The 21,598-nt window shown below is 40.9% G+C and overlaps 1 protein-coding gene across 3 annotated transcripts in view; it reads right to left on the bottom strand.

The window, feature by feature from the left end:
• LOC115352937 overlaps window positions 1–21,598 on the bottom strand; it is a 72,877-nt gene that overhangs the window by 13,808 nt on the left and 37,471 nt on the right. For 2 of the 3 annotated variants that reach the window (XM_030041746.1, XM_030041744.1), the window contains exon 1: window positions 10,148–11,026. In XM_030041746.1, coding sequence (XP_029897606.1) covers window positions 10,148–10,725 — 578 coding nt within the window. In that variant the 5' untranslated portion in view covers window positions 10,726–11,026. Of the gene's footprint in view, window positions 1–10,147; window positions 11,027–21,598 lie in introns of those variants that run through there. The other variant, XM_030041743.1, reaches the window with a different exon arrangement.

The raw sequence follows: 21,598 nt of genomic DNA, 5'->3' as shown, positions 1-21,598 counted from the left end.
CTTAAATGGCTGATAAAACAATCAGCTGTATATCAGCTGGCCTGTCATCCTGGGAGGCGAACTGGGGAATATGAATGAGAAGTCAGAAAAAAAGAAACTATTCTTGGACCATCATTGCCGTGCAAGTAAGCACACTTGGCCTTTGAACTGGTTAAGCTTTTTAGCCCGGCTACACTCCAATTCAAGGGTTTAATAGCGCTTTGGAGATGCAGTTATAGGCCACCCACCTTACAAACTGTAATGACGTTGTAATGAGCACAGTTCACTTAGTTCCTGTGCAGAAAGAGATAGACGGGGACAACACCCCATCTATCAATGAGAGAACTAGAGAACAGTAACAGCAGCATCCTTCCTTAAAAGATGCTTTGGCTGTACTTTTTCTAGTCGGATAAGATTCGGAGGCACATAACTCACCAAGTTGAAAAACCATTAGGACTTCCATGTTAACCCTGGTATGTGGACACTATGCGGTATGCCACGTGGTAAGGGTGAAAAGCCTCCTTCTGAACAAAACGAGCTTCATTTTCAAAACAGTGGTTTGGAGGCTCACCCACGCAGGAGTGAAATCATCAAACCAAGGTCAGTGATGTCATTTGGGACAGCCCCAGACCACAAAGCACAGGCATGACTAGTTTCCCTTAAAGTTTAGGAGTGCCTGGAAGTGCTTTGTGCCCAAGCTGGTGTTTGGACTTTCTTCTAGAGGTAAATTTCAATCACAGATGTGAAAATGATCGAGGGTCAAGTATACAGTGAAATGGATATTCTGGAAAGGGAAGGGAAGAGGGAGGAAAAGTCAAAAATATTACTAGCATACTGGAGAGCAGGGAGAGAGGACACCAAAGAAAGCACAAAAGGTAGTGCAGAGAGCCTCCATGACTTTAAGTTTTGAAGTTGGGCATCCCAGGGATCTCTTGCCTGTGTCTGGCACTCTGAGCTAAAGTCTTTAGCGATGGAAATAAAATAGAAACCCAAACTCTTACTCCTCAGCTGTACTTTCCTGAAGTTTGGCTTAGGATATTTAAAGTGGCAGGAGCCAAACTTTTATAGTTTTCAGCTTTTTTAACCTGGGGCATAAAAGCTGGCCAATGCTCTTGGTGGTTGTACAACAGATTGCACCAACCCATGTGCCACAAATTCATGTGGTGAGCTGCAGTGCAGTTTGCAGCATCTATCCTGCAGACATCCAAGATGATAACAGCGGAGGCTGCTGAACGATGGCAATAGGTGTCTTAGGAATAGCAAAGGAGGTGTAGGTACCATCTGCCTCTTCTTGTGTTAAGTTCAACCCAGTTACTATCAGTTCATCAGGATTATAAAACTTCATTACACCCACCCACAAAACCAAGGAATTAAAAAAGAAGAGGGGAAAAAATTCTCTCTTGTTCAAACACTGAAGATGGAACAAGAACAAGCCTGGTACAAACATTTCAGTCAAATAAACAGGGGAATTCAGTAGATGCCAAGAAATTTATACTAAAGAGTCTCACTTAGGAGATTGTAACAGCCTGCATAGTAGGCTTCAGCACAGTATTTTCATATGACATACTAACAACAAAAAACTGATGAAACCACATTGTTCACAGTGAAAAGAAAACATTAGTTCTTTTTCCACTCTCTTTGCTTTGGTTTAATCTTGCTCCGGTGTATTTTAACTTAAGCCAATTTGGGATGTTAACAGCATACAAATATGCTTTTCCTGTGAGCTGCCAGGGAAGGGTTTTTTGAGCTGGAATTGTGTTAAGCTGATTACTTCTTTTAATTTCTTCTTAATAATAGAACATTTTTAATTGTTTGAATCCTAACAACTGATACAGCTGTTTAGAGAGTCAGGGAATGCAGATGAAGACTGAGAAATTCTTTCAATATAAAATCAGAGTGAACTCTATGCCATGGCAACAGCAATTTTTCATTAAATTATAGATTCCTCAGAGTTGCTCTCTCCATATTGACAAGATCTTCTCATAGGGAGAGGAGGTAAGGGAAAAGAGAGATCTTACTGAAGAAACAGAATTGTTATGATGAGCCATTAACAACATATATCGCAGCATGTCACAGTGGGTCTTCTCCTTTCATTCCATGAAATAGACTGATTATAAAAATGCTTCCCATTTGAGTGCCTCAACCTTAATGCAGTTTGCATCAGGCTGCATTTTCCCTCGAGCTGAAAAGTACTGACATCGACAGGAACACTGGATGTGTTGAACCTGCCATCACCAGCCTGAAAAACCTCTGTCCTCACTATTGCTCGTACCTTCTAGTGAACTGCCTACTTGCACAGATGGGGCTAACTCAGTTCCACTAAGGAGTCTGCTGTCACATGGATTCACACTTTGCCATTCCCCCCAAATATCTGCATTTTTCATATGCTGTTTTTTAATGTCATCTCTTCCATTTAAAATCCATGCAAACCAGTTACACCAAAACCAGCCCAGAAGCCTGCAGAACCTCCACTGCACAGGCACTTGGTAAATGATCCATAACGAGTGGTAATAACATCAAAGCACATTTACATGACCGCATTATCTGCATTTGCAGATCACAACAAAGGTGGTATTGACAGAGCTGTGAGAAAACGTGTCTTGGTACGTACACGATGTTAAGTTTTGGTTGCTATTTTTTCTTATTTTCACTGCTTATAGGAGCTGTTGTGTCTCCCCCTCTGAATATCACTACACAGTTTCTTAATGGAAATGTTTTTCCCCTCTCCTTTTCCAAAATTCCACTGCTGGCCAGAAAGAGTTATCCTTTATACCAATTAGGTGGAGAGTGAAGGTGTTTCTCTTTTAATCACGTATCCCAGAGTAAGAAACAATACTGAGCACTAAATCACAGCTCAGTAGTATGTTTTCTAAAGGAGTTGTGTCTAAACTGAATGTTAGGCAGTGTAACCCTGGAGTGCTAATGGTGGCCCACGGTCTGGATTTGAGTGACGAATCTGGGTACAGCTACAACTTGTACTACTGGGACGCTTTAACTGGAGCAAAAAGTTTACACAGACTCTACTGTATTACTGCCTAAGCTGCTGTCTGCACTGAAGTCCTCTCTCTAGACCTCAGTTCCAGAAGGCTTTCCTGTGGGGAAACGGAAAAAATTAACCCACCTAGTTTTCTCTATTTCCAAGCTCCCAGGGTAACTTCCACCTTTGAAATAATGGCTTCTTCATGGCCGCTTAAACAGCTGCATAATGTTTGTACAACAAGCAGAGTGCCGAAAGAAAATCTAACTCAGAATTTTTCTTCTTATTATTTCTCTTCAAAATTTAAAAACATTTAAATGGCACAAATCTGGTGGTGTTACAGAAGGCAGCCATGGAAAGGACAGCATAACCACTTATTTTTTGGTCTAGAAAATCAATCCAATTTCCAAAATCAAAATTTTAACAAGACTTCATGTTTTATTGGACTTAGTATCTGAACACACTGAAAGAAAAGAGGCCATACTCCTGATATCGTCGAGAACATGGTAAAAGGAAATCCCATACATGACAGCAATCAGTGACGATTTATACTTTGCATATCAGGATTCCCCAAAACTAAAGGTGCTTAAGAGAAAGCAGAAAAATAGGATGGAAGGTGCAGTTTGATTTTCTGTTTGCAGTGTTCAGATTCTAGTAATGAGCCTCAGTGATGTGCTGGTACTAAAGGCCTTAAACAACCAATGTAGAAACAGTATTTTTGAAGTCCGTAACTGACAGCTAAACTAAGTTTTCCTTCTCTATTTTTCTTAAGATTATCATAGAAAAAAGGCCCCATCTTCAAAAGACATTTATCAAAGATTTGCCTCTAAAAGCTGTATCTTCAAAAGTCACATTTGCACATACTGAAACAGTACCTCTTCATGCACAGAAAGACACCTGTGAGCAACGGGCTGTCTAGTATAAGCAAGTGCTGGCCTGAGATCACAACAGATGCATACACACAGAGACAGCAAGAGATATCAAATCTGACGTTTCCAAATATTTAGACAGGACTAAAGGCAGTTTTAACGTTAGGCACCCCTTTTTGGTACTACCCTACCCTGGTTTTCCCCACCTTTGGAGCCCCTGCTTACAAAATCTGATCAGGGGTTTTCCTGTCACAGTATCTTAAGTCTAGCCCTTATCACAGCACATGGACTCCTTCCTCTCATAATACTTGTGTGGGGTTTGTTTGGGGTTTTTTGTTTGTTTTTTTTTAAGACTCCCATCAGCCTGACCTGTCCAGAAACCTGGTAAAAATGCCAGAAAATGCTAGCAGAGTGATCTTGCCTCCACATTCGCTAGCTTCACGATACATCTCCTTCTCTCCTGGGAGTACCTGGGAGATGAGTGCCTCCTGCTGCTAGCCAGTCCTCCACGGGCCAGGGCAGAGTGTCGGGGAAAGCACAGAATCACAGTTAGTGGTCAGCAAAACCCAATCTTTTGCTCCAATTTTGGGGAGAAGGGAGGAAGGACAATATACTGCTATAATCTACCTACAAAATCCTACAAATTATGCATAGCAAGGAAAGTAACATAAACAAACACTTGCAGCATGTTTCTCTCTTCCCTATGCTTTCCAAATGCAGTTCTTCCACATTTTCTAACCAAGCATTCAACTAAAACCAGTTTACTAACGATGGAGGATTTGTTTGGAAAGTATACACTTGTCACAGAATGAATTCCCCTCTGTGTTTTACATCCAGTGAGTCAATTATTTTATTTGAAGGCTTGAATTGACTTCAGGCAGAAGCGCACAAGGGCACAACTTCAGATGAAGTAGTGGCTCTGCCTCATTTTATAGGTCAATTATCCAGTACTTCAGCCTAACACCTACTCAAAACGATGCATCTCATTTCTGCTTCAGGCTATATTTGCTCTGTTATTTCTACAGAGCCACCTACAAAGTTTCTGGAAGCACCAGGTTTGGTGGCTGTCTACTCTAACAGTATGTATATATGTAAATCAGCTGTTTAGCACATAAACTGTTCTCAGGAAGATTCACTGCCTAGAGAGGTAAGATAAGAGCAATAAAAAATAGCTGTATTTAAACAACAGAAATGGCAGATCTTTGCTACAGGGTCACTTCTAAAAACTGTTTTGTAAGCATGCCACTTACCCAGAGTACAGGGGTTTTGGCTGCCTGTTGGCACTAAAGGTTGTATTTAATGCTTCAGAAAAGTAAGGAAAGGAAAAGCACAAGCCTGTTCCCCTCTATGGATTTATTCATCATGGAGAAAAGCCACTGAAAACGGGGTGTGTTTTTCCCAGACTATTTTACATTCAAAACAACAGCCCTGTCTGCACTGGAAAATTCCACAGTATGTGGAGATCTACAGAGGGACTGAACGAAGGGACTTGGAGAAAAAGGTACATGTTTTAATTAGATTGAATAAGGGTAACTAGGCTCACAATAAACCTCACTCAGACCTTCTGAAGTTCCTCCAGAAAAATAAAAAAAGCCAGATTCTAATTTGTCTGATATTTATAAAACTAATGATATTGCCAACAAGCCAAAAAACTCCACATGCTTCTTCACCTGTCATTTACCTCTTTTCAGACGTTCTTATGTAAGAAAAACAAGTTTTAGAATGGACAAGTTGCATAGTTTTAAACAATCTTTTGTGGTGGTCAGTGATTTCAGTGAAAGTTGATTGTGCTCAGGTCCCTACAAAAATCAGTGCCTGTGTTCAACAATATGCATACACACACACTTTAACAAAGATACAGAAGTATCTTTGCCCTGTTCACCAGGTATTCATAAACTCTTCAGTGCTAGTTCAAGCTGTATTGCTGGGAAATCATAAGCAACCTGGGAAAGGGTTTTATAGGAAGTATGTGTGCATTCAGTACCCTAATGCTTTCCATAAAACACATTTAGCATAACACATGCACGTAAACACAAACTGTCCATGCGGGAAACGTATTTGCTATGGTTACTCAGAAAACTCATTAAAAATTACAAGGCATGTACAACTGTATCTAAATCTTTGGTTTGTTCTTACAATTCAGGTTCTAGGAGGGCTGGGAAAAAACTCTGAGAGCTGTAAGAGCATTCTGGGAACTAGACTGAAAGCTAACCAGAGCTTCCACTTTGCTTCTAGAATAGCCATGTTATAAAAATTTTACTCTTGAGTAAAAGAGCCTTTCCAGATGTAGCTAGATAATACTGAACTCTGTTTCCACTAAGAGCTTTAGGAATAGTATTAGCTCACATGGAAATAATTTTTTAACTAGCTGGGAGTGGTTCCCTAACAGTTCCTGAAGCTGTTCCCCCATGCTCATATCCCCACCTCTCTGGCTCATTTTAGGAGCTACACCCAGTGTGCAAAATGACCTCTGCACCTAAAGAGGCACAAACTATTTTATGCATGGAAAGAAAGGAATATCGTGACTGACTGGCTAAAAACACCATAAGAGCCAAAGCAGAGCTTTGTACAGTTTTTACCTGACAAAAGCCAGCAAGATTAATCTGCCTTAATGATGCTGTGATGAAATAAAACAACTTTAGCTTTACAGGGTCCTGGAACATTATGACAAACGCAGCTTCCCATATAATGATGTAAGAAGCTGAGAAGCTTGGTAAAACTGGACTTGTATTTTCTTGAAGTCTGTAAATTTGAAAGGTCCTCTTCATATAGTCTGAGGTCAGAAAAATAGAGGATTATATAAAAATCAGTGACAGTGGAAGAAGAGCCAATTGTATTTAGAAGTGGCAGCAAAGATTCAGCACTTTAGCCCATGTATACTGAACCAACAGGATCACTTTTCAATTGATCTTTCTCTCACCTTGTCTCTTAGCAGATTCCTTGGCCTGTTCACTTGATTTTTTTTCTACCATCCATCTGGGTATATTTCTGAGATATTAGACTCCAAAATGTAACAGCAGTCAGAATAGTTTCTTCTGGGAATAGTTTATAAAAAAATACATACATATGTGCAAGATGGGGAAAGGAGAGATCGAGACCTTCGAACTCAAGTGGAGGACAGCAGGTGGATGACAATCCCAATGCTGCAAAAAAAGGAGAAGCAAGTAAGGGGATCAACCAGGAAGAATAGTTTTTCTGCAGAACAGTAAATAGACGGAAATATTTGCCAAGTAAAAGACTACTCAGGTAGATAATACTGATTGGTCAGAAGAACAGAGCGAAGAAAAAAATACAAGAAAGAAAGAAAATGAGACTGCATTCTCTCTTCAGTTTAGGAATTTCTTAACCACTGTAAGACATGGATCCTCAGCCTGCAAGTCGCACACCAACTCCTTTCACTCATCCGTGAACTCCAGGTTTTATTGCTGCAATGCAGCGGACCAAGCATCTTTCACCCTGCTTTGCCATGAAGTCCAGAAGGTGTAAGAGGCTTAGTAACTGCTCCTGACTCCTATGTTGGTGTAAGAAGAATAGTTTAATAATTCTGGCAACCTTGTGCTACCAAAACGTTTTATAGACTTCTGCGGATGCTCTGGTTGGTGAACCGAGCGAGCTGAGCGTGCCCTAGTAACAAGCAGGAATGGGCATGCCAAAAGTGGTAGGAAGGCAGTTTTATCCACACTCTTCTCTACTTAGGATCTGGCTCATTATATGAAGCCATATACGTCGAGGAACCACATCCACTTAGTTTGCGAGCTCCCTTCTCTCTGCTCTCCACCACTATAATGGAATTGGGGTTTCTACACTGGTATTTTGTGCCAGGTCTATATGAAGGACCAACACTGTGTGGCCATGGTCTCCCACAACATCCGTGTTTCACTATAAAAACAAACCCATCATCAAACATAGCACATGCTGCAGACAGAGCCCACACAGGGCTTGCCTTGTATTATCTATTATCTATTGTATTATCTTGGGCTTGCCTTGTATTATCTATTATCTATTAGTACTGTGACAAACGCCAAGCTGCAGCCACAGCATTGATTGACATGTATTTCTCCAGCTTAGATTCCCTTGAACACGTTTCTATACGCAAATAAAACTGACACAAATGAATGAAGTTATTCCTCCTACAGGCTGGAAGGGAAGAAAATAAGCCAGTTGTTATAACTATTGTTAAATATTTAGGAGTAAGTCCCCCGCTTTCAGGATGAATGAATGGATAGAGATATTCAGCGCAGTTATGTTATTAATAATTTACACTATCTTTCAAACTGCATTAAATCTGCCCAATGCATAGCCTCTACTCAGAATTTAAAATATCAAATTACTTTATTGATTAACTTAATTTTCTGCTGGATACAGCACCTGCTTTGCATTTCAGAATGAGGCTTCATTACATTTGTATCTTTGTTGTTTATCTTCCACCAGGAAACTGACCCCCGAAATGTCATTATACTGTAATAATATATAGAATTAACACCTATTGTAGTCACAGTCCTCAGAATGCAAATACAGGAGCTGACATGGTGATTTAATTGAATTTTACATGCCAGTTTGGAGTCACTTTCATTTAAATCCAACTTAGACGTGGCTGACAGTTTGAATATCACTATGCTGTAAGCCAAGGAGACAAACCGGTCAACCACAGCACTGCTAACTATATGGATTTCCCATTTTGCTAACGTAATTCCCTCCAGTTTACATGTCTTGGAAGCAGTATCTTTGGAAGTAAACAACTGCAGGAAGAAAAAAAGAGATTTAAAGGTGGCTTGACTTGTTCCTCTTGAAGGAGGTGGCCACGTGAGATCTGGGGCCATGCTCTGGGGAAAGCAGAGCTGGCAGGCACAAGACTTCTATTATATCTGGACCCACTGCTTGTTTCCCTGTGAGCTGCTAAAGCATACTTAGCTCCAAAGCAAATAAATACAAGCTAGTGCACCCTGCTGCCCTGAAACTGTACAAGCCAATGACAATGCGTATGGTGGATGACACATACACTGCAGTCCCCCCAAATGAGGGGAGTCTTTGCTTCTTCTTGTCAGAGTGATTTAATTCAAATATTGATCGTATGCAGCCTGTTGAAAAAAAACAGGCAATTCTTACCACCACACACACCAGGGAATTAACTGCCCCTTCAGAGCTACATGTAATGGAACAACGTCCACTCTCAGTCCCTCTTTTTGCCCTCTCTCCCTCCCTTTATGTTCAAAAACTTAATTTTTAAACTTTAGTGTGTGGAACAGCTGCTTCATAGTAAGACAAACTTGGCAAGTCTGAGGATCAAAGCCTGACCAAGTTTTGCAAGGTATGATTTACAGTTCCCTTTTTCTTGTACAGTATGCAGGGAAGCCAAGAGTGAATAATCCTTTTGGGTATCAGGAATCCAAAAGCCTTGTACCCTAGCGATAGCCAGCGTGAGGCAAATGGTCTAAACATATTTGTGCTAGATTTTGACAATACTGTTTCTTACCAGGGTTCACCTAAACCTGTAGAGATTATTGTATATTCCTACTTCATATAAGTAGCCTGTACCATACAGTAGAATAGGTAGTTCACAAAAATTAGAGAATGCCACCAATGCAACAGATGCAAACCATTTTTTAAAGAGAAACCTATTTCTTTTTAAAATGAAACCTAAAAATAGCAACTCCCATATACACTTGATTTTAGAAGCAGTGGGAAGCAAACTCATTTGGAGTAGTTTTGCATAGCCACACAGCTTAGATTTTATTAGCTGGTTAGATTTTATTTATATTAAAAAAAAAGGTTGGATTTTATAAAAGCACTACCTTCACAAGTGTGCATTCATGTTGACACACAGGTCCCAACCCAGCTGCCAAACTTTTTGCTTTCTTTTTTTTTTACAACTATGTCCTTGTTTAGCTCTTTTTTTTTTTTGTGCCAGTCAGAAGCAATGGAAAGCAATTCCAGCTGATTTTGGCCAAAGAGACTGAATACATATTGTATTCTATTTCCACATACCAGAAAATGGTTTATTTTAAAACCAAACTAAGCAAAATAAACCAGTAACTCCAGTACAAAAATACATATCAAAGAACCAGAATCTGAAGTTTGAAGCAGTGCTAGTGATTGGTTTTTGGCATCTGGTGACAAATTTATTTCAAAAAGGGCTGTAAATCACAGGAGTCAGTCTCAGCCTCCACCAGTGCCAGACTCAGCCCTGATGTTAATGGCTTATCATTGCTAGTCTCGCTGCTGAAACACAAACCACCTTGCGGACAATATAGCCAAAGCACAGTTCATGGTGAAAATAAATACATTAAAAGATTTACTGAGCTGAACCCCATTCTGCAAATACCTGAGCATGTACGGCACAGAGAATTCTCCTGTGCCTGTGGCATCAAGGGCGTCCACTGCTCTGCTGAACTCGCCAAGAAGTGCGGCACACTGCTCAAAGGACTCTTCTTTAGTCTGTCTGCAAATCTGGGAGGGACATACAAGCAAAGTTATTCTCTGCAGATTCCCAATCAGTTCAGTAGGAAATAATTTCTTAAAACTCAGGGTGTTGGGACTGATTTTAATGCCTCGTTTCATTGAATTTTGAAAGGTACACCTATATGCAGTCCTCACCTTTTCACTTGGATCCTTGTGGAGCTCTTGAAAAAGCAACATGATTTTCAATGTGGATGCAAGAAAGGCTTGTGCCGTTGAAACAAAAACCTTCATGTTGATCTTTTGTAAGTAGTGATTCCAAAAGTAGGCCTGTATTGCCACCAACAAGGAAAGGGATGGCACCTGGAAGTCAAACATTTGGATGTGAACTAAGAGTGAGGGAAAGAGCAGCAAAGAGCTTTCACAGTTGCCGGAGAAAGTGAGCAGAGATTCATGGGAAGAAAAACATAAATTTGGTGTGTCTGTGTGGATATCCATAAACATTCTGTCTTCTCAGTTGGAAAAAAAAAAAAAAAAAAAAAAAAAAAATCAGATTTTGGAAGACAAGGGCTCCTGCTCTGTCTCTACAGCAATGAAGTGAAGACCTGGAAGGACAGAGCTGCACCAACCAGGGCCTGAGGTGGCTGTGTGGAGACTAAAGCCTGACTTTTTTTTCTCATTTCCAAGTTACCCACTCAGTGCTTGACAATATCAAATTAGAATAAACATTCTTATAAACCAAGCCCCTTTGGTTTATAAGGTAGGAAAACTTAAAAAATTACCATTTTCTCTACAATGAAATTCTACTTCTTCAGTAAAATGAATTCTGCTTAGGAACTCAGACTTCATGATGAGATAAAAGCAGTGAGATGGGGAGGAAATGTAAAATCTGGTCACTAGGGGAATTTGCTTTTAGGTCTTGATTTTCACTGTTCATGAATAGGGTTTTACACCTTTCTCTGCCAAACATTTAGCAGGGAAGCTGGCACAACTACAACAGACACAGTCTCTCCATCTGAACCTGCAAGAAGCACCTGATGATAAAGTATATGAAAAAAACAGTGTGCAAGTCCATAAATACGACACGAGGCACTTGATAGGAAATAAAAGACTCTCCCACTCCCCCCTGCACACACACACACACTTTGGTTAATAATTGTGAAAATGATCAGTCTTTATATCACAAAACTGAGACAATTTCTTGATCAAAAAAAGGATCATTTCTAGGGGAAAAATGTGTAGAGTATGAAAAAATAAATGAAAGAAAAAAAAAAAGAAAAAGATTTAGTTAATTAAAAAAGAAAACTAGTAAAGACCAGGATCAGGAAATAGCAGTTTGTATCAATCTATTTAACTGATGGATAACAAGCTCCAGAGGGAGGAATTAAACTAGTTGTATGAGCCTTCAAGTCTCAGAAGAGAATTAAAAAGCATAATGTCTTATGTTGGGAAGATTGAACCTTTCATTTGGTTTAGACAAAATAAAATTTATAGCTTTGTTTGGCAGCAATAAGTATTTTTTTAAAGACTAAAATACACATTTAGATTTCATATTTGCAGTTTTCATAAAAGTAAACTTTGTGTTTCAGCTGATGGGAATACTTCAAGAAATAATATTGCCCTTCATCCTACAGGTACACAGACAAACACAACTGCAAGATCAGCAACCGCCTGTTTTTGTCAGAATTCTGAGACCGCAGCCATTGAAGCTGCCCCACAAAACCACATAATTGAGAAACTTTTTAAAAAAACCAAAACCCAGACAACCAAGAAAAACAAAACTGCCCCAGAGAAAGATACAGATGTAGAGTATAACCTTTCCCCCTTTATATTGTGGCCTGAGTGTATAAAATGTCACAAATCCACCCTGTCTAAACACAGTTAATGACTATATCGATGCTAGGTCTCCTTAGGCCCTGACAGGAGGCAGTAGTGGCAGTAAACAAATTTTGTTCTTAATTTAAGGTCCCTTTTAGCAGAAGAGTGTGAAGCAGAGTTGGTGCAAATGAGAAGGCCAGTGAAATCAGACACACTTTGCTCCTCCTGAGCCAAATCACTGCTGAGAATTCATCAACAATCCATAATATGTGAAGAATGATGGAAATTATTCTACACTATCTATGATGTACAGGTGTCCTTAACTATATTTTCCAAGCATGAGAAACAGCAGTCACTGGCTAGATACCATTAAAAATAAGTAAGAAAGGAAAAGGTTAGAACACAAGAACAACTGAAGTTTGGCAACAAAGAACTCCTGTGTTCCCCAAAAAAGAGGCACATTTCTTCTTAGTCAGTACTGCCTGGAGAAGTATGTCCTCTTCCACTTAGGGTAGGGTGGGAGGGAGGGTGAAGGAACTGCTCTTTTGCACAAGCTTTTCCAGATGCCCCTGATTATCCCCCCAGATGTGAGGAATGCATCTATCTGATGTGGAGAAAGATGAAAATCAGGAGGTTCTGTAAAACCTCACTGAACTCTGCCACTGGATAAACAGATTTGTGCCTAAGTTTATCATCTAAAAAAATCATCATTTACATCATCATGTAAAAAAAAAAGATCTTGATATTTACTAAGTATCTGGATAGCAAATAACAAAAAAGATGCTATTAATAAACAAACACTGTTTACAACATTTTCCTGCAGTAAACCCCAAAATTAAAAATGCAGCTTACAGAAGGACCAAACATTTTTTGCTGATAAGGGAAAGCCGACTTTTCCTTCAGCGACTTGAATGTATTCCAGCTACAGAAATCAATAGCTTCAGAGGTCAACAAAGCAGAGGTGCTGAGGCTGAATCCTGAAGCGAACAGGCAGCTAATACTGGAAAAATGCCAAAGCTACGTTGAAATTATTGGTGGCACCCTGACCTGACACAGCAAACCGAGGAGGAGATGTTGGTTAAGCTTTCAGTAAAAATGTCTGCAGTACTGGAAAAATGCAGAGCAGTAGCAGGAAAAGCAAGGTATTATCAGCACTTTCAGTCAAAATGGGTTCTGTCAGGGCAACACACCTGCTACAGTTAGAAAGAGCAAGCATTGCTCTTCCTGGCTGATACAATCTGTCAAGAGGAGAACCAAAAAATACCAGGTAGTAGTTAAGAATTTTTAGCTACAAAACTTACTAAAAACCAGCTGGGTGAAAGAGCAGATAAGCAAACCCCATTTGAAAGGGCGCGTTTATTCAGGAAAACGAAAAATTGGGGGACCGTGGCAAGACGGGCAGCTGAAAATGAGGAATGGAAGCAATAGAAATTAAGAGAATTAATGGGGGGAAAAAGTCCTTCCTTTGTTGTGGGACTCCTTAACTAAGTAGACAGCAAGGTGTGTCAGAGCACGGCTGTGTGCCACTCCAGTTTTACAGTGCTCTGCAGAAGGGACATTTGGGACCAACTCTCCTGCTAGAAGATTCTCTCTGCAACCTAATTCCTGACGCCAATTATCGTGCCAAAACAACTGTCCCTGTAGGATGGTAGCACCAAGCTGTTTAATTCTAGGCAGGTCCCTTACTTCCACCGAGAACATGGAGAAGGACGGTGCCACAGCCCTTCTCCCATGCCATGACAAAACCCTTGCACCTGCGTGCTGCGGCTTTTCTGAACATCCAGCAGGTCACCAGCCTTGGTCGGAAAGCCCAAGCAAGCACATGCGTGTGGAAACTGCGGGGCAGCCAGCTCCTTGCCCAGAAGTTGCCCAAGAACAAGGGGAAGGACTCAGCTGCTGTACGCAAAAGAGCAATTCGTACTCTTTCTCTTAGCCATCACCTTTGCAGTTGCTCCCGAGACCTACGTGGGGAACGCGAACGGCCTCCTTTCAGCTGGGACGTTTCCCAAGCTCACTTCACCCCAGCGTGACTGGCTGAATGTCCCTCAAACAGTCAGGGAAGGAGTCCCCAGGAGGAGGATGGTGGTTAGAGAGAGGTGCTCGCTTTCACTGAAACAATCCACTTAATTAGACCATGGAAAGAAGGGGAGGAATAAATTACCCTAGTAGGCCAGAGTGATCACATAGGACATAAACCAGACATTCCTGCTGTAGAAAATGTCTTCAATTAAGAATGAAATTGAGGAAAAGATGCTTTTGCCATCTTAGTTAAACTGAGCAATACCTTTGTAGATCCATTGATTTCACCAGGGTTTCCCCAGAGGACAGACAATACAAGAAGACAGAAAGAGTGGGCCAGGACATCACAGCCATGTGGGTTGCAGTAATATTTATGGACGCCTCACAGATCAAAGCCACATTACACTAGGCATTGAGCAAACAAACCACAAAGCTCACCCAATGAGCTGCTACTTGCACATTTGCAGAAACACTGGTAAATACAGATGCCTGGGTAGGGCATTGGTAGTAACAAATTTGCAGGATAAGCAGCAGCCACAACATGCAATTGTTAGATCATGATCAAATATTTTTGCATTTTAATCATCCCTAATTTCCTTTAAATACATATCGATAAAACTCTTTTTGTTGCCTTCAGTTTTCCATTTTCAGCCAGTGCTTAATGCATTCCTCTCCCCAACACGCCCTCCCTATCCTGAACCCTCTCTTTTCCCACTCCTCCTCCCCCCACCTCCCTACCCCCAACAAAAATATCTTTTTTTTGGAAAATATTGTGCTAATTTTTGACATTTTCTTTCTGGTTCCCCCCACTAATGTGCACAAGGACCTCCTCAGAGTGCAGCTCCATTTCAGAATCTGACATTAATCCCTACCAAATCACAGTCACAATAACTTGGTATTTATTTCATTGCTAAAAATACAAAAATTGTCCTATATAACATGACAAAAGGTTTGCTCTGTTAATAAAAGAGACACTGTTGCTACTGAATAAGCAAAGGCTTATTTTCTGACTTTAAAACTCAATATAATTAAACAGAGATGTTAATATCGGATTCCTAAGTAACATAGCTCTGCTAATGTCAATTATTCTTTGCAAACACAGTATGAATTTTGATTAATGAAACAAATCAGTTCAACCTGCACCAGTGCATAAGCCCATTGTACTTTATATGACCTTGAAGTGACTGACTGCATGTTCCTTTCCCCAAAGGGTATTTTCAGTTTTTTACTTTCTTGTTCAGCCTTTTCATAACCATGGACTGCAGAGAGTCAGTTGGAACAGTAACACCGAAAAAGACAAAAAAAAAAAAAAAAGCACACAGATGGCTTTTAGCTCATGCATCAGGACTCAAGATTTCACTAAAAAAATAATCTTCCTGAAGCAAAAGTCCTGAAAGTCAAAGAAGAAAATAATGTATCCTCCAGACTAAGGTGCAAAGTGGGAGGCAACACGGCACAGACAACACCTGTTTGTCCTCCTGAAGCCTTCAGACTCTCTGATTATCTCCTCTGATCCTATTTCTGCTTTCCCTAGGGAAGTCAGTGCTTCATGTGTATTAAATTCATCACAGAGCTTTTACTGCACAAATGGGCCTTGCTGCTAAAGTGCCTCTAGCAATAGTTTGAGGTAGGTGGCTGCATCCTGGCAACATTTTCAGCATTACTCTACTGGGTAGGAAAGGGCAACATTCATTCTTTTTTTCAGAGGCTGTCAGGAGACTATAGCACTATGCTACAGAAATTACACGTATCTTACACATATGGCACACCAGACATAAAAGAGATGTTTTTACTGGGGACATGAGCATTTTCTACATCGAGCTCCCATCAAAGTAATCTCACAAAGAGGTAGAAGATGTCCTTCATTTGATTTCTTCAACAAAGACCAAGAAAAGTCTAAAAGCCTTAAAAAAGAGATTATTTTTTCCCACCAAATAGTCATATTTAATTTGGAGAAAAGAAGCTCACTTGTATGACAGAGTTTACTCAGCACAAAGTTTTAAAATAAGCCAAGTGCCATACCACCCATCTGCTAATCATGGCTACCTGAAGAGCAATATATATTCTGGGACTGACTTGTTGCATAGAACACAGGGCTGATAGGATTACCTGGCACTTTTCAAACACATGTAACCTTACTGAACTTTTCCATGTTTCATAAAACTGAATTTATTTGAGTGGTCCAGCCAAAACAGTTCAGCAACCTTTGGAAAAGTGCTAAGGAAAACCACTCCAGCCTCGCTGCCTTCCCGTTTCTCTGGGAGAAGGGAGGGGAACACTCACACTGGTACTGCACAGCCAGTGCACTGCCTGACAAATTTAATTCAGCAATACAAATTTAATTCAGTTCAGGAACGGGCCCAAGATCATATTTCCATTTGATTAGCCAAAACACAGTTTATGCTTGCTGCAGGAAGACAGACAACGACTTGATCTGATAGTAAGGCAAGCAGTCGAAATACTAACCCCTCAACATTTTGGAACAGATTTGAAGTGCTAGTGTGAGTTCATACCGTGTCAGCACTCTGCATTACGTGGCTGAGGCATTTTTGATCTAGAGACCATGAAATCAGACTTACTGCCAAAACACAGACCCATACTGCACCCCTGCTGCTATTGCTCTTAGCCATCTCTTATCGATTTCTGGCTTGGAAAGCTGGGAAAGGAAGGCTTAGAGAGCCTTTGTTCAGACTTTGTTGTCCATCAGCACGTTCTCGTTCTGGGTGCCCAAACATCCCAGCAATTGAGACAGAGAACTGAGCCGAGCAATTCCTCTCAACCTCAAGAGCTCCTTGTTCAACTGAAACTATGTTTGATAGTGTCCTAAGGACTTCGTTCAGAGGGAACAACGAATGTGCACATGCACAATGCAAGGTGCGCACAAGAACTACCTCTGTTTCCTTCCACAAAATCCCAGGCGAAAACATTTTCTGGAGCACAGGGAGTGCCAAATTCACCTGTAGGTGAATCTGGCTGAGAGACTCCACAGATGAACATGGCTCAGTCTGCTGTTCTCTCCTCCCCTCTTCAGGCTCAAATACAGTGCCAGCTGGGCTCAAAATGCTACAGTGATATTTTCTTGGCAAGGCTCTTTATAACATGCTTAAGAAAACTAATTATTAGAAACACAGCCCACCTGCTGCATATGCTCTTCCTCACTCCAAAATTAGTTGGGGTATCAGACAGAAGGGAAATAACAGTAGGATCAACTTCTGACTTGCAGGTAATAACAGCCTCATCAAAACCAAGGCAAATAACACTATCATGGATAATTATATGAACCTAGCATACCCCAGTAAAAATCACAAGAACACGTGAGCTGTAATCTTCCTAAAAATTTGTTTCCCATTGAAATAAAAGCATTAGACCTCTAAATGGTAGTTTAAAATAAAGGCAATAATCTGTTTCCAGCTGGTACAATCATTTAATAAAATGCCTGCTGTGTCTCCAGGAATAATATTCTTCTTTCCTTGGCAACAAACATAATTACACTGGTTTTGGACCACCACTTAAGTCCATTCCGAAACTGTTCTCACTCTAAATACAAGACATTCAAAAAGAATAATTTGCCATATGGAAGATAAGGAATTAAAAAAAGCAACCCAAAATGTGCAAATGATTTGGGGAAAAAAAATCTAGCAGAAGGTTGAAGTCACTTCACTATTATAATTATTCATCTAATGTTTTAATAATAAGGAAAAAAAAGCAGTCCTGCTCTATTCTCAACTAAATCCAAACTCCATACTTTTTAGGTGTTAAAATTCACACCTTCAAGCTGCAAGGAGGCAAGGAGAAGAGACAGCTTTCAAACAGCAATAGACTGGATGCAAATACTACCTGGAGCTGTAGTTAATTATCTTGCTGATGTTAATTGGCCTTGTTTGTCAACAGCTAAAGAAGAATGAGGTGCTAGGTGTTGCTGAAGGGTTAATGTAGCACTGTTTGTAAGGCTGATTTCTTTAAAGATATCATTTACATAACGTATAATAACTATTTCTCTTCTCCAGGCTTCAGAGCAAATATTTGAGTAATAAAAATAAAAGTGATTATATTGTTGCTTTTCTTTTCCTAAAGCACAAATAAGAGAAGAGAGAGGAATAAAACTGTCTATGGCAGAACCGTCCCAGTGGTACAGTACATTTTTCAACATTTTGATGAAGCAGTTAGTTTGGACAAAATAGCTGTGTGTTTATGAAACAATGTTATTTAGCACTTTAAGCCTGGAGCTGACATTTGTTGTTCCCAAGCAGTGTGATCAAATTTGAATAGTAAAAAGAACACACTTTGTTTTCCTTTTCCCTGTGTACTTTTCAAAATGAAACATAAGATAAGGAGAGATCCATCTGTTGGCATTTCTTGGAGAATCAGTCAACAGCAGCTTCATAATAGCCAGCGTGCAGCGAGGTGACCATAACTCAAGCACACATGGTGAACAAAGGGAACACATGAGGAGGATGGAACTAGCTGTAGGTACTGCAATTCAACAAGACAAGACCTCATGAGGTTCAACGAGGCCAAGTGCAAGGTCCTGCACCCGGGTCGGGGCAATCCCAAGCACAAACACAGGCTGGGGGGTGAGTGGATTGAGAGCAGCCCTGAGGAGAAGGACTTGAGGGTACTGGTGGATGAAAAGCTGGACATGACCTGGCAATGTGTGCTCACAGCCCAGAAAGCCAACGGCATCCTGGGCTGCATCAAAAGAAGCGTGACCAGCAGGTCGAGGGAGGGGATTCTGCCCCTCTGCTCCGCTCTGGTGAGACCCCACCTGGGGTATTGCGTTCAGCTCTGGGGCCCCCAACATCAGAAGGACATGGACTTGTTGGAGCGGGTCCAGAGGAGGGCCACAGAGATGATCGGGGGCTGGAGCACCTCTCCTATGAAGACAGGCTGAGAGAGTTGGGGTTGTTCAGCCTGGAGAAGAGAAGGCTCCAGGGAGACCTTATAGCAGCCTTCCAGTACCTAAAGGGGGATGTACAGGAAAGATGGGAACAGACTTCTTAGTAGGGCCTGTTGCAATAGCACAAGGGGTAATGGTTTTAAACTGAAAGAGGGTAGATTTAGACTAGATATAAGGAAGAAATTTTTTATGATGAGGGTGGTGAAACACTGGAAGAAGTTGCCCAGAGAGGTGGTAGATGCCCCATCCTTGGAAACACTCAAGGTCAGGTTGGACGGTGCTCTGAGCAACCTGATCTAGTTGAAGATGTCCCTGCTCACTGCAGGTGGGTCGGACTAGATGATCTTTGGAGATCCCTTCCAACACAAACTATTCTATGATTCTATGATTGTAAGAAATTCATAGTCCTCAGCAAATGCATTCATCACTCCTCTAGGAGGAACGTAGCAGCAATGTAAAAGTGGTGGTAGATCAATACTTCAGGAAATTTTGTTCAGCAACAAACAACTGTACTGTAAAGTCGCATGTATATAACAACACAAAAATATATTCAAAACCCAGCTATTTATTACTGACTACAGCTTTATGGGGAAAAAAAAAAAAAAAGGAATGCTGTCCTGCTCACTGTCGACAATAAAGCTTTTGATTAAATAACTGGTTTGACTTTTCATGCTCCTAGCCGTCTAAGAACAGCAACAACTTAAAAATTTGCATATATCCCCCCAAATGAGTAACACCCAGGTTGTCTCACTAGCCCCATTAGAGACATATGCCTTTGCCAAAGCAGTGCTTATTCTCACAGTGTGTTGATGCTGCAGAAAGCAAAGGTCCCCAGGCTGTTCCAAGTCAAGACTCACTGGAGAAAGCTAATGGTGCTTCACCCCTTGCAGTGCTCAACCCCTCAGGTGGTTGCACCGAGGCTGCTCTTGCTGCCTTAAAGGCTAATTACAGAAACACAGACGGGACCTACCTGAGGTGGCTGCGGGTCCTCTAGGTGGTCCACAGCACTGCTTGCGAGCCGCAGCTGAGAACAGCGGTACCCAAGCTAGCCGGAGGCTGTGGCACCTCAGAGCTCCGGGTACATCTGTCCAGCCGAGACACTCAAGGGAAGCTACTCCAACTTCTTGAGCTTCAGCACTGAAAGCAATGTGGAGTACAGAAATTCCCTCAAAACCCTGGGCAAGCTCACTGCGCTCTCAGATGAAGAGGTATTTTCCACAGCATAACCTTTCCCCTCACAATCTCTCCCATTCCTTTTCAACACAAACTTGTCACAGGCCTATGCCACTTACTTTCTTGCCTTTTAACAAGGATCCATGCACAGGCCACCTTTTCCTATATTATTCAAATTCACTCCTCCTTAAAGTGAATAGTATGTAGAAACTCCAACAGACATAACAAAGAATAACCTTTAATTTAAGATAGAAAGGTCAGTGAGAAACGTCAGACCCACAGTCCTGCTTGTTCCCAGTGACTTTGTGTTCACCAAGTCTCTTCAGAGTAGAGCTGGCCAAACGGGAAATACTAATTTGGGCACAATTAAAATATTTCATGGGAATGTATCCATTTTGTCTAAATTCAGAGGAAATTATATAAAAATGATTATTCTTATAAAGGCCAAAATGTTTCCTTTTGACATTTAAGCTCTTTAGTATAAGTGACATAGGATTGTGGGGGAATTACAACCAACTGTACTTTGTACATACGAAGAGGTCATTATTTTCCAGGGAGCTCCAAGTCTAAATGGACAAGAAAAATAAATGGGGATATAACATCCAAACATAGGACTAGGTTGTAATACTTTCACTCACATTAAAGAATAATTTTTTATAGAAATAATCCCACTAATGTTAGGGCTGCTGATAAAATAAAGGACCTTATTTGCCCAAAAAAGATGATGGTCTGGCTTAACCCAATCAAGCTTAGGAAAGGCAAATATCCCGTGCAACCTGTGATTTGAATGTATTTGATGGCTTTACTTGTTTGCTACTTTTAGTTTCATCATAACCCCTAAAGACTCCACTTTGTATTTACTTTGGCCAACTTCAGCCAAAAGCCTGAGGTTTCATCCCTTCCTAATCTTTCACAAAGTGATGAGGTACAGCTGTTCAGATCTGTTTTCCAGAGTTTTGCTAGTCCTCCCTCTACAAAGTCTTTTCTGAATGTGATTGAGGAGAAATAATTGGAATTAAATAACTTCAGTGAAACAAACTATTCTGGATAGCTACAACTCATGATCATCTTACAGAAGACACAATAAAAAAACAACCACTTGGTGAGAGAGGGATAGTGAAATTTAGCATTTGCAAGTAACTTTTCAGAGACTCTGGCATCCACCAGATCTCTAATTCATCATAGGTTTAGAGCTGTTCCACAGCTTTTCACAGCTACAGATTTATATGTTCGGCCTTTGATAGGGTTTTCCAGTCCAAGCCAGTGGCCCTTCTGGAGAATGACTGATCTCTTCCAGCAGCCTTTCTCTCTCACACTTGTATGGATTTGATGCTCGTGACAGCACCAGACTTACAGTTCTGGAAACCAAGCCTCCCTCTTTATGCACTAAACAGACATAGCTAGCTCCAGCCTGCTCGCCTGCTGGCCTGGAGGCGGGTGAAATCCGTAACAGCAATAATCTAGCTCTTT

Source organism: Aquila chrysaetos, chromosome 18 (assembly GCF_900496995.4).
Source record: "Aquila chrysaetos chrysaetos chromosome 18, bAquChr1.4, whole genome shotgun sequence".
Classification (NCBI taxonomy): domain Eukaryota; kingdom Metazoa; phylum Chordata; class Aves; order Accipitriformes; family Accipitridae; genus Aquila; species Aquila chrysaetos.
The sequence above is the reverse complement of the archived record's forward strand: the minus strand, read 5'-3'. Positions and strand labels throughout refer to the sequence as shown.